The 14,601-nt window shown below is 44.6% G+C and overlaps 1 protein-coding gene across 1 annotated transcript in view; it reads left to right on the top strand.

Annotated features, from left to right (window-relative positions):
* Positions 1-14,601, top strand: part of LOC143956866 (uncharacterized) — a 62,547-nt gene that overhangs the window by 29,729 nt on the left and 18,217 nt on the right. Inside the window, exons 3-5 of the mRNA XM_077467028.1 lie at positions 5,343-5,438; positions 6,947-7,048; positions 10,737-10,838. Coding sequence (XP_077323154.1) covers positions 5,343-5,438; positions 6,947-7,048; positions 10,737-10,838 — 300 coding nt within the window. The remainder of the gene's footprint in view (positions 1-5,342; positions 5,439-6,946; positions 7,049-10,736; positions 10,839-14,601) is intronic.

Genomic DNA, 14,601 nt, shown 5'->3' with positions numbered 1-14,601 from the left:
AATTTGCGTCCTTTTCTTCCCACAAATAGAGCTTTCTTTTGATGGTATTTGATTGCCTCTGCGATTTTTATTTTTTGCGATATAAACGTAAAAAGACCGCAAATTTTTGAAAAAAATGATATTTTCTACTTTTTGTTATTAGAAAAATCCAATAAACTCAATTTTAGTCATACATTTAGGCCAAAATGTATTCAGCCACATGTCTTTGGTAAAAAAAAAGTCAATAACTGTATATTTATTGGTTTGCGCAAAAGTTGTCACATCTACAAACTAAGGTACGTTTTCTGGAATTTACGCAGCTTTTAGTTTACGACTGCCTATCTCATTTCTTGAGGTGCTAAAATGGCAGGGCAGTACAAAACCCCCCCAAATGACCCCATTTTGGAAAGTAGACCCCCTAAGGAAATTGATAAGTGGCATGTTGAGCCCATTGAATATTTTATTTTTTTGCCTCAAGCGATTGAATAATGACAAACAATTTTTTTTTTTTTTTTTTTTACACAAAGTTGTCACTAAATGATATATTGCTCACACATGCTATGGGCATATGTGAAATGACACCCCAAAATAAATTCTGCTGCTTCTTCTGAGTACGGGGATACCACATATGTGGGGCTTTTTGGGAGCCTAGCCGCGTACGGGGCCCCGAAAACCAAGCACCGCCTTCAGGCTTTCTAAGGGCGTAAATTTTTGATTTCACTTCTCACTACCTATTACAGTTTTGAAGGCCATAAAATGCCAAGATGGCACAAAACCCCCACAAATGACCCCATTTTAGAAAGTAGACACCCCAAGCTATTTGCTGAGAGGCATGTTGAGTCCATGGAATATTTTATATTTTGCCACAAGTTGCGGGAAAATTACAAACTTTAATTTTTTTTAATTTTTTTTTCACAAAGTTGTCACTAAATGATATATTGCTCACACATGCCATGGGCATATGTGAAATGACACCCCAAAATAAATTCTGCTGCTTCTCCTGAGTACGGGGATACCACATGTGTGGGATTTTTTGGGAGCCTAGCCGCGTACGGGGCCCCGAAAGCCAAGAACCGCCTTCAGGTTTTCTAAGGGCGTAAATATTTGACTTCACTCCTCACTACCTATTACAGTTTTGAAGGCCATAAAATGCCAAGATGGCACAAAACCCCCACAAATGACCCCATTTTAGAAAGTAGACACCCCAAGCTATTTGCTGAGAGGCATGTTGAGTCCATGGAATATTTTATATTTTGCCACAAGTTGCGGGAAAATTACAAACTTTTTTTTTTTTTCCACAAAGTTGTCACTAAATGATATATTGCTCACGCATGCCATGGGCATATGTGAAATGACACCCCAAAATAAATTCTGCTGCTTCTCCTGAGTACGGGGATACCACATATGTGGGACTTTTTGGGAGCCTAGCCGCGTACGGGGCCCCGAAAACCAAGCACCGCCTTCAGGCTTTCTAAGGGCGTTACAGGTTTGAAGGCCATAAAATGCCAAGATGGCACAAACCCCCCCCAAATGACCCCATTTTGGAAAGTAGACACCCCTAAATTCAGGGGTACACTAGTGAGACTAGGTAATAAATGGCGGGTGCCCTGAAACTATAAAAAAATAACTAACCAACCAGCGTCACCTGTAACAGTTATATGGTGATCACTGGTGAAAGGGTTAACTAGGGGGCAATCAGGGGGCTTTATGCGGTAGTATATGGGGGTCCCTGGCGCTATAAAAAGCTGCGGCGAACCTAAATACCTACCTGCCTAACTAGCGTCACCTGTGACACTAATACAGCGATCAGAAAAACGATCGCTTATTAGGCTGGGTTCACACTGGAGCGATGCGGGAACGCCACGAATCCGCGGCGGTTTCCCGCATCGCATGCCTCCCGGCGGCAGTTCACACTGCCCTATGCGAACTGCTGGGAGTGTCAGTGAAAAGTTAATGACACCCCCAGATCAGTTCGCATATCGCAGTGCGATCTGCAAACTCGGATCGCATGGTGTGAACACCCATGCGATCCGATTCTGCTGCGGACCAAAAAAAGGGTCCCGTGCGAGTTTGCGGCGGGTGCGGCGGGTGCGACGCAAATTCAGCCATACTATCTGTATGGCTGAACTCGAATCGCACAGAGATCGGATGTGATTTGCACTGCAGTGCGGTGCGAATCACATCCGTTCTCATAAACTGCTGCAATGTGAACCCAGCCTTAGTGACACTGGCGACGGGGGGTGATCACGGGGTTAAACCTTTATTGGGGGGGTTAGGGGGGTACCTTAGAACTAAAGGGGGCTAACCCTAACTGCCCTAACAGTTATTACAGTCACAAATGACACCAATGCAAAAAAAATAAAAAATGACATTGGTGTCACTGTGACTGGGGGGCAGTGGTAATTGGGGTGGTGATCGGGGGGGTGTGAGTGTGCCTGGCATGTTCTACTGTGTAGTGTCGTGTTGGTGCAACTCACCGATCCTCTCTCCTCGGTGTCGGAACGAAAAATACCGACACGGAGGAGAGATTACATCACTTCCTCTCCTGTGTTTACATTACAGGAGAGGAAGTGATGTCACGGAGCATTTTCATTCGTCGGGAGCGATCGCGAGGGGGTGGCCATGAATGAATGGCCGCCCCCTCATCCCGGATCGCTCCCGAATGAATACCGACCGCCGCAGGCACCGGGGGGGGCCCGATCGGGCCCCCCACCCGCGGGAAGGCAGGGACGTACAGGTACGCCCATATGCCTGCCAGTGCCATTCTGTCGACGTACATCGTCGTGCGGCGGTCGGCAAGTGGTTAATATCCATATCAGACCTGAAGGGTGTGGTTATGGATATTTAGGGGGACCCCCACGTCAATTTTTTTTAAAATTTGACACGGGGTTCCCCTTAATATCCATGTCTGACCTGAAGGGCCTGGTAATTGAATTTAGGGGAACCCCCACGCTTTTTTTTTTTTTTTTTTATCAATGAATGAATGAATTGTCGGCTAATGCAGAGAACACTCATAATAGCTGCAAGTGATTTTAAAAGACTTTTTTTCCTGCACAAATGACACTTTGTGCAGGGACAGTTCTAAGCACCAGAAACATGCGCCCCTTCACAGGCATACTATAGATACCCCCCAGCTACGAAATTTAAAGGAATATTACACTTTTATTGTTTCACTTTAATCATTATTAAAATCACTGCTCCTGAAAAAACGGCCGTTTTTAAAACTTTTTTTTGCATTGATCCATGTCCCCTGGGGCAGGACCCGGGTCCCCAAACACTTTTTAGGACAGTAACCTGCATATTACCCTTTAAAATTAGCACTTTAGATTTCTCCCATAGACTTGTATAGGGTGTTCCGGCTTTTCGAATTTGCTGCGAACAGCCCAAATTGTTTACTGTTCGCTGAACAGGCGAACAGGCAATGTTCGAGTAGAACATGAGTTCGACTCGAACTCGAAGCTCATCCCTATTCATGACCAGTGTAGTTCAGAGGTACCCAACTTGCCTCTTACTGCTATACCACTTGTACTCCAACATCCCCATTTCTTACCCTTCTAAAATGATGAGACCACACCTTAATTTTGGAGTATAAATGGCCATAGCAGCCTATTTATTATTCACACCATATAAATAACTCCAATATCAAATATATACCGAAATATCACCGCCGTAACAACTTGTTCAACTCCAGTCTGTTGGTCTTTGACGGCACCCCCGAACTCCAACACATATTCCACCAATACACTGCGGGACCTTTTTCCACACGATAGGCCTCCAGCGGATAATCAGCTCGGAGACAACCCCCTTCCCACAGTGCAACCATTACAGTATTCCAGCTAACCTTTCGCTGGAATACACCGGAGGGGCACATACTACCGATGAGCCCCCCACCCCTTTCCATCACATATGTTTACTGCCACCGTCAAAAACCAACAAAACACCGCCAATCCACAGCTGCCATGACGATCATCTGCCATGCTCCTGAAAGAAAGAAAATACATAAACCAACAAACACAGACAACATATAGGGAGGGTGGGTGGGAAAAACTGCCTCCTCCTTTCTTTCTCCAGAACTTTCTGTTTCCCATCCCAGCCCCGCCTCCTCCTTATATATTACCACGCCCCCTTGGACTTTTCTCACTGTCCCCCTATTAACCCATGCATTGTCTCCGCTAAACACACGGTCATGCCCGGCCCTGCACTACTTTTTCTTTTCTCTCTTTTCCGTTCCGGGCCTCACTAATCCGTCGGACTTTGGTGTGATTGTGTGTGTCCAAGTCCATTCATTCAGAAAGTCCACCGGAACCCCCGCTGAAAGTTCGTCGGGAAGACTGTCGGACCTAGTCCATCAAAAAGTCCGATCATGTGTACACGGCATAAGACACAGTTGGGTTGTAATATGGAAAAAACTAAGATTTAGACTGCAATGTACCCCAGCAGCTCATAACAGAGGAAGATTTCTATTAATTTACTCAGGAAGTCTGGTGGTGGTGGTGGTGATTATTTGTTTTTCTGGGTGAGCTTCCTGACTTCAGCCAAATTGTTATTATTTTGGTTTGGATGGAGTTGGAGCGATTCAGAGCCTTGGCCAGGTTTTTATTGCCTTTTGTGTCCTTGCTGGGAAAAATTACCCCGACTTCCTGTAAGGAAAAGAAATGATGAAGATCCTTTGCAATTGGGACATGGACAACAACAAAAAAACATTTTCAGTAGAGCAGTGAATGTGGAAAATGTCTACCAAAGGTTTTATCACTCTGTGTGTCTTCCTGTCCCCTGTTTCTCGAGAAGTGAATGAAATTCTCCCCAAGGGGGGCCACAGACAGAAATAGAAAACCCCTTCTCCACTTCCTCCAAAACTTAAAAGATAAGTTCATCATTAGTAACATGGTAAACCCATATTTAGGATATAACATGTAACATGACACTATGCAGCAACCACCCTACTCTCCTTAACCTCCCATAACAGTGGGTGGGGGTTCTTCTCCCCACTGATGAGCACACTTGAAGTTCATTGACATTGCCTCAAGCTTTGTACCTGAAAGCCTGTATGGAGGCACAGGCAAGGGCACTGAAAGGAGAGTGTGCAGGACTTTGACATTGCACCCATGATCTTCTAATCATAGGTTCCACAGACTCCTGCTACCTCAAAGACTAACCACTTGCTGACCCCTCTGACAGCACTGGTGGAGTCACATGACTGGACAGAGGAAGCGTGCACATCACCGTTGGTCAACTTGGGGTACATCACTTGGTGGTTGTTGAGGTAGCCGGACCTCTTGAACTGTAGTTTCCAATTACCCAACAAAAATGAGATGTTCTGTGAGATATCTCTAGTGGTTCCTCATTGTGTGTTGGTATCTTAGTCTCTCCACAGCCAGATGTCTCCGCTCCCACATACGCATCGGTTAACAAACCCAAGAAAGTGAAGAACAACAAGAATCCTGCCACGACAGAGAAAGGTAGCACTTTTGTATAAACATAACATGAACATAACAAATGGAATGTTATAATGGGGGTTGAGGGATGGACATCTCCAACAGAACAACACTCATCTTCCTAACAGTGTTCCTTCTTCGTACCTGTTGGGGAAAGATTGGATGTCATTGCCATCTTTGGGTAGACTTCACTTCACTTTCTGTCTGAGAAACACAGCAGGGAGTAAAGGAAATGCCCTCTTAGATGGTTGTCACCAGAACAGGTGTCAACATTTGAACCTTTCCTCTCTATTCAGGTTTTAATGACAACAGGAACATTTTGGTTTTCCGATCATTTTCTTTTTTGCCCCAGAAGCAAAAAATGGAGAGTAAATACCCGTAATAAGAACCTAACAGGCATTCTAAGCCCCTGTACACACGGTCGGAGATTCCGACAACGAAATCCGTCGGATTTTGTCTGACGGATTTTGTCCAAAACTGTTGTATACACACGGTCGGACGAAGTTGTCGGAAAATCCGACTTGATGACGTTATTTCGTTACGACGGGACTATGTTCAGGCTAGTAGCCAATAGCTTTGATGTAGGAATTTGATCTGAGCATGCGTGGCACTTTGTCCGAACGGAATTCTCTACACCTAATCGGAGTATGTCCGATCAGAGCATTTTGTCGGAAAATATTTCCGGCAAGTTGGAAAAGTTGGTCCGACGGATATTCCGACTAAAACAGTCCGATGCAGACCAAACACAGTCGGATTATCCGACGACACGTTCCGATAAGACTCATTCCGAGAGATTCTCCGACCGTGTGTACAAGGGCTTAGATGGTTGTCACCAGAACAGGTGTCAACATTTGAACCTTTCCTCTCTATTCAGGTTTTAATGACAACAGGAACATTTTGGTTTTCCGATCATTTTCTTTTTTGCCCCAGAAGCAAAAAATGGAGAGTAAATACCCGTAATAAGAACCTAACAGCCATTATAACTCTTCTGCTCCCATGTAAAACAAAAAAAAAAAGACATTCTGATGGAGTTCCAGTTATAGAAAGCCATGGGATGAAATTCCTAATTGCTTGGCCATCAAGCTGACCCTCTGGCATCAATACCCATCTGTATTTTTTTTGTAGATCAGTGTCTCAAAGTAGCAAAGCCAACTGGTCAGAAATGGCAGCTCAATGTTGCTTTGATTAAAAGTTCACATTAAACTATCATCCATCATACAACAAATTCCATTGGCTCTGATATGTTGAGTATATCAATACATTTTTACATCATAAAGTATCTGCGTAGTGTCCCCCTTTCCTAAATAAAGGATGTTGATATGGATGCAAATCACACATAGATAGCAGTGTTGGAGGACTTTGTCCTACAAGTAAAAGGGGAGTTTTCATGTCTGAGCAGGCAGCTCAGTAGAAAGGTCTGATGTTATATTCAGTATAGGAGGTTTATATGTCATTTTATCCCAGCAGAAAGCTCAGTATGAGGGTGTGATGTCATATTCTATACAGAGAATTTACATGTCATGTTATCCCAGTCTCTACACAGGCAGAAGATAAGAGTTTACTGTACACTCCTATCAATAAACCCAACAAGTCAGCACAGAAGGACAACACAACCACCACCAAGACCCAACAAGGTGGGAATTATATCATCACCTAAATACTAAAGAGGACCTGTTGTTCAAATGTAAACCACCCAATGTTATTTTTACTTTTGGAGCAACGTCTAAATTCTGATGCACACTAACCACTTTATACATCTTTAGGCCAATGAGGTGAAAGTTGGCAGCGTAGGGATTACTTTTAGAGCTGATGGAGTAAAGACAAGGTGTGTTGTCATATCACGTCATCACTCAGAGCCATTGTGGTGAAAGCAGTGTGCTATACATGGGGGCATAAATGTATTATTATTTTTTCAATTTAAAATTATTTTTAAAATCCTTTTATGTAAAATAGTTTGAGGCAATGTGCTGCCCCTTCAACCCAACTGTTCTAGACATTGCCCCATGAGTGTATTGTATACAGAGGTCCCTACAGTCACTTAGCCACCCGGCTGACTTCTCAGGAGAACTCCCAGACATGTTGACCTGTCCCTACTGTCCTCTCTCCTTGCTCCCGTGCCACCAGGAAGGAGTTCCTCCATGTGTTGTGGGGAGATCCTTCCAGCACCTGAGCCCCAGGCCCGAGATTACCTAAAAGATTAGGGGCACCTTCAAGGGCCCCCGACAGCTTCCTCAGCACTCCGTCTCCATATTCCACCCTTTTTCTCCCTACTGACCTGACTCATGCTTTTATATGAGGTAAACAGACCCCCTTTCAGCCCCTTTCTGCTGGGGATTGGTCAAGGACCTCATAAATATGCCAAGCAGCTCCTCCTGGTTTCCACCCACTACATCTGGAAGCTTCTCCAAGGTTCCAGAAGAGGGAGAGACACCAGAAAAGCTACCTGATGAGTCATCCAACCTTCCAGCATCACTTAACCCTGACCCAGATTCAGCCCAGGCCTAGCTCTCAGCCAAACCAATTTGCCTATACTACAACTACATAGCACACTAGCTACAGAGTGTTACACTTATAAAAGAGAGTTTCCAGGAAGTAGAGACACAATTGGACCACGTGAGAATCCATGCAGGAGCTGCTGCTGTATTTCATCCAGACCAGAAGGAGTGACTATTAGGGAAGTGTTTCTGAGTTCTCATAGTTTACTTGTTGAAGTTTATGTGCTGTCAGGTGTAGTGCTCTTTTATTTGTTGCCCCTCCTTTGATGATATAGTGGGTGGAGTTATTATCCTTTTATATGCCAGCTGTGGGTGGGGCCTGGTGGAGTTGGGGCATGGGAGAAAGACACCTCTAATCAGCAAGATGTAGTGATGTGATGTGAGGAGAGAGGTCCCACTTCAGGGATGAACTGCCAAGGTGATCAGTGAGGAATGGTGGAGAAACCTTGCCACCCCTGACCTTGGTCTAGCAGGTCCTGTGGCTTGGTTTAGGCCTTAGGCTAGGAATATTGGTAAAGTTGGCCTAAGGCAGTGATGGCGAGCCTTGGCACCCCAGATGTTTTGGAACTACATTTCCCATGATGCTCAATTACACTGCAGAGTGGATGAGCATCATGGGAAATGTAGTTCCAAAACATCTGGGGTGCCAAGGTTCGCCATCACTGGCCTACGGCTTGGAGAGTGTGACACAATATGGTGGAGTTTCTCCATAAAGGCGGGTATGTGACTATCCCATCTGAAAAAGAAGCGGGGCAGGACTTGAGCCAGCATGGGGAGGACAGCTGCCTGATAAGGGTCCCTTACATACTGTATGTGTGTGTCTGAAGTCTGGTGACAGAAGTATCTCTGTCCTATTGTTATTATCTCACACGCACTGTGCTAGATAGCTAGGTCTGTGCAAAAGCACTCGGCACTGCTCTCTCTATGATCGCTAGACATGTGCGGTTCATTTCCTACGAATCGTATGAATTTCCGAAAATTTGTACATTCAGAAGGATCCGAAATACAAATTTCTATGCTTCCGAATTGTATACGAAATTTCGTTGATGAATTTCAGATCCAAATTCAGTTACAACGGAAACGTGACTGGTGTTTTGTTGACCAATGAGAGGTTTTCTTCTGCTGCTGAGTGAATGTTGGGAAAATGACCTTTTTTAATATGGGAGTGGAGAGACTGGTACTGGTAGTCGATGGGAGATTCAGAATCGGACAAAATAAGAATCTTCGTTAATTACGATTATTCGTTATGATGAAGTTAAAAACCCAGGAAGTCATCACAGCACATGGATGGTGGGATCGGACAAACTTTTTCTGTTTTCGTGGGACTTTTGTTGGCTGTGCGAACAGACAAACTTTTTGACAGCATAAGTCCGATGGAGCAAAGTCCGATCGTGTGTACGCAAAATCATCGGACTTTTATACAAGGTACAAACACGCATGCTCAGAACCAATGCAAAAGATCAGACTACAATACAGAAGTTGACCAAAGGTGGCGCTGGAGTAATTGAACGTCCTCTTTTGAAGTGTCATCAGTACCTTGAAACGTCACTACGTTCGCGTTTGTTGCCTAAAAAGTCCTGCCGTGTGTATGCAATACAAACTTGTGGACTACGCCATTTGTACAAAAGTCCACGGGAAAGTTTGTACAAAGTCCGATTGTGTGTGTATGAGGCTTTAGATGGTTGTCACCAGAACAGGTGTCATCATATGAACCTTTCCTCTCTATTCAGGTTTTAATGACAACAGGAACATTTTGGTTTTCCGACCATTTTCTTTTTTGCCCCAGAAGCAAAAAATGGAGAGTAAATGCCAGTAATAAGAACCTAACAGGCATTCTAATGCCGCGTACACACGATCAAATTGTCCGGCGTACTTGGTCCGCCGAAACGCATTTCAGCGGAAAAATGCGATCGTGCGTGGGCTTCAGCTGACTTTTCCAGCGTAAAGTCCGGCGGACTTAGAAAGTAGTTTTGCACTCCAATCTTTCCGCCAGACTTGGGTTTCAGCGGACAATACGTTCGTCGGTATGCTAGTCCGGCGGACTAAGAATGACTCATGCTCAGAAGCGAGTACAAAAAAGGAAGCTATTGGCTACTGGCTATTGAACTTCCTTTTTCTAGTCCCGTCGTACGTGCCGTACGTCACCGCGCTAGCAAACGCCGGACTTTCTGTGTGTCCGTGTGTGGCCAAGTCCGTCGGTAGAAAGTCCGCCGGATTGTTTGCCGGACTAAGTACGCCGGACAATTAGCTTGTGCGTCTGCTCCCATGAAAAACAAAAAAAAGGACATTCTGATGGAGTTCCAGTTATAGAAAGCCATGGGATGAAATTCCTAATTGCTTGGCCATCAAGCTGACCCTCTGGCATCAATACCCATCTGTATTTTTTTTGTAGATCAGTGTCTCAAAGTAGCAAAGCCAACTGGTCAGATATGGCAGCTCAATGTTGCTCTGATTAAAAGTTCACGTTAAACTATCATCCATCATACAACAAATTCCTTTGGCTCTGATATGTTGAGTATATCAATACATTTTACATCATAAAGTATCTGCATAGTGTCCCCCTTTGCTAAATAAAGGATGTTGATATGGATGCAAATCCATATCAACATGAAGTGTTGCAAACTCCACATATCACAAAGCAGTGTTGGAGGACTTTGTCCTACAAGTAAAAGGGGAGTTTTCATGTCTGAGCAGGCAGCTCAGTAGAAAGGTCTGATGTTATATTCAGTATTGGAGGTTTATATGTCATTTTATCCCAGCAGAAAGCTCAGTATGAGGGTGTGATGTCATATTCTATACAGAGAATTTATATGTCATGTTATCCCAGTCTCTACACAGGCAGAAGATAAGAGTTTACTGTACACTCCTATCAATAAACCCAACAAGTCAGCACAGAAGGACAACACAACCACCACCAAGACCCAACAAGGTGGGCATTATATCATCACCTAAATACTAAAGAGGACCTGCTGTTCAAATGTAAACCACCCAATGTTATTTTTACTTTTGGAGCAACGTCTAAATTCTGATGCACACTAACCACTTTATACATCTTTAGGAGAGAATCAGCCAATGAGGTGAAAGTTGGCAGCGTAGGGATTACTTTTAGAGCTGATGGAGTAAAGACAAGGTGTGTTGTCATATCACGTCATCACTCAGAGCCATTGTGTTGAAAGCAGTGTGCTATACATGGGGGCATAAATGTATTATTATTTTCTCAATTTAAAATTATTTTTAAAATCCTTTTATGTAAAATAATTTGAGGCAATGTGCTGCCCATTCAACCCAACTGTTCTAGACATTGCCCCATGAGTGTATTGTATACAGAGGTCCCTACAGTCACTTAGCCACCCGGCTGACTTCTCAGGAGAACTCCCAGACATGTTGACCTGTCCCTACTGTCCTCTCTCCTTGCTCCCGTGCCACCAGGAAGGAGTTCCTCCATGTGTTGTGGGGGGATCCTTCCAGCACCTGAGCCCCAGGCCCGAGGTTACCCAAAAGACTAGGGGCACCTTCAAGGGCCCCCAACAGCCTCCTCAGCACTCCGTCTCCATATTCCACCCTTCTTCCCCCTACTGACCTGACTCATGCTTTTATATGAGGTAAACAGACCCCCTTTCAGCCCCTTTCTGCTGGGGATTGGTCAAGGACCTCATAAATATGCCAAGCAGCTCCTCCTGGTTTCCACCCACTACATCTGGAAGCTTCTCCAAGGTTCCAGAAGAGGGAGAGACACCAGAAAAGCTACCTGATGAGTCATCCAACCTTCCAGCATCACTTAACCCTGACCCAGATTCAGCCCAGGCCTAGCTCTCAGCCAAACCTATTTGCTTATACTACAACTACATAGCACACTAGCTACAGAGTGTTACACTTATAAAAGAGAGTTTCCAGGAAGTAGAGACACAATTGGACCACGTGAGCATCCATGCAGGAGCTGCTTCTGTATTTCATCCAGACCAGAAGCAGTGACTATTAGGGAAGTTTTTCTGAGTTCTCATAGTTTACTTGTTGAAGTTTATGTGCTGTCAGGTGTAGTGCTCTTTTATTTGTTGCCCCTCCTTTGATGATATAGTGGGTGGAGTTATTATCCTTTTATATGCCAGCTGTGGGTGGGGCCTGGTGGAGTTGGGGCATGGGAGAAAGACACCTCTAATCAGCAAGATGTAGTGATGTGATGTGGGGAGAGAGGTCCCACTTCAGGGATGAACTGCCAAGGTGATCAGTGAGGAATGGTGGAGAAACCTTGCCACCCCTGACCTTGGTCTAGCAGGTCCTGTGGCTTGGTTTAGGCCTTAGGCTAGGAATATTGGTAAAGTTGGCCTAAGGCAGTGATGGCGAGCCTTGGCACCCCAGATGTTTTGGAACTACATTTCCCATGATGCTCAATTACACTGCAGAGTGGATGAGCATCATGGGAAATGTAGTTCCAAAACATCTGGGGTGCCAAGGTTCGCCATCACTGGCCTACGGCTTGGAGAGTGTGACACAATATGGTGGAGTTTCTCCATAAAGGCGGGTAAGTGACTATCTTATCTGAAAAAGAAGCGGGGCAGGACTTGAGCCAGCATGGGGAGGACAGCTGCCTGATAAGGGTCCCTTACATACTGTATGTGTGTATCTGAAGTCTGGTGACAGAAGTATCTCTGTCCTATTGTTATTATCTCACATGCACTGTGCTAGATAGCTAGGTCTGTGCAAAAGCACTCTGCACTGCTCTCTCTATGATCGCTAGACATGTGCGGCTCGTTTTCCTACAAATCGAAAATTCGTACGAATTTCCGAAAATTTGTACATTCAGAAGAATCCGAAATACAAATTTCTATGCTTCTTATAATTCCGTTACGGAAACGTGACTGGTGTTTTGTTGACCAATCAGAGGTTTGGTTTTTAATATGGGAGTGGGAAAGACTGGTACTGGTAGTCAATGGGAGATTCAGAATCGGACAAAATTAGAATCTTAGTTAATTACAATTACTCGTTGTGATGAAGTTAAAAACCCAGGAAGTCATCACAGCACAGGGATGGTGGGAGCCCCTCATAATAAGCACAGTACAGGGGTGGTGGGGAGCCCCTCATAATGATCACAGCACAGGGATGGTGGGAGACCCTCATAATGAGCACAGCACAGAGATGGTGGGGAGCCCCTCATAATGAGCACAGCACAGGGATGGTGGGGAGCCCCTCATAATGAGCACAGCACAGGGATGGTGGGGAGCCCCTTATAATGAGCACAGCACAGGGATGGTGGGAGCCCCACATAATGAGAACAGGGATGGTAGGAGCCCCTTATAATGGGCACAGCACAGGGATGGTGGGGAGCCCCTCATAATGAGCACAGGGATAGTGAGAGCCCCCCATAATGGGCACAGCACAGGGATGGTGGGAGCCCCTCATAATGATCACAGCACAGGGATGGTGGCAGCCCCTCATAATGGGCACAGCACAGGGATGGTGGGAGCCCCTCATAATGGGCACAGAGCAGGGATGGTGGGGAGCCCCTCATAATGAGCACAGGGAGGGTGGGAGCCCCCCATAATGGGCACAGCACAGGGATGGTGGGAGCCCCTCATAATGATCACAGCACAGGGATGGTGGGAGCCCCTCATAATGAGCATAATGAGTCAACGACTGCAATATTGAGAAAGGTATTTTTTGTTTTTTAAATTCATCATAACGAACGTTCGTAATTGTTACAAAAAGTTAACGAACCTAACGAAAATTCGTATTTCATACGAATCCAAATTGAATTTCGGAGACGAATGACGAAATACGAATTAACGGCTAATACGAAACGGAACAGAACAAAACTTTATTGACGGTGCACATGTCTAATGATCGCTCTGACTTTCTGACAGAGGTGTAACTGACACCCATTTTGTTTGCAATGAGGTGTCAGTTTAATCCTCAGGAGTCAAACTGAAACTTCACTTGCAACTTGCTAAGAAAAAAAATCATAAAAGAGGATTAGTTACCACTTACCTGGCCAGATGTCCTGGTCACTCACTGGATGAAGATAGCGATGACACCAGCCGCCGGGTGTATTATATAAAGTCACAATGATGAGGATGATGATGATCATCCTCATCATTGTATAATACACCCTTCATTGCTATTCTTGTCATCGTATAATACACCCAGGGTCATTGCTATCCTCATCATTGTATAATACACATGTCATCAGATGATGAATGTATTATACATTGATGAGGATAGCAATGATAGGTGTAAAATACAATGATGAGGATGATGATGACGGGTGTATTACACAATGATGAGGATGATGATGATGATGACGGGTGTATTACACAATGATGAGGATTATGATGATGGTTGTATTATACAATGATGAGGATGAAGATGATGGGTATATTATACAATGATGAAGATGATGGGTGTATTATACAATGATGAAGATGATGGGTGTATTATACAATGATGAGGATAGCAATGACAGGTGTATTATACAATGATGAGGATGACGACAGGTGTATTATACAATGATGAGGATGACGACAGGTGTATTATACAATGATGAGGATGATGATGATGGGTGTAGTATACACTGATGAGGACCTGATCTGTGAGGCTGAGCTGTATACCCTGATCTGTAATACTATATACCCTGATCTGTGAGGCTGAGCTGTATACCCTGATCTGCAATACTATATACCCTGTTATGTGAGACTGAG

This window comes from Lithobates pipiens, unplaced genomic scaffold (genome assembly GCF_037356315.1).
Source record: "Lithobates pipiens isolate NorthernLeopardFrog02 unplaced genomic scaffold, aLitPip1_a1.2 Scaffold_44, whole genome shotgun sequence".
Taxonomy (NCBI): Eukaryota; Metazoa; Chordata; class Amphibia; order Anura; family Ranidae; genus Lithobates; species Lithobates pipiens.
Note: the sequence above shows the minus strand (reverse complement) of the source record. Positions and strands in the feature narration are given on the sequence as shown.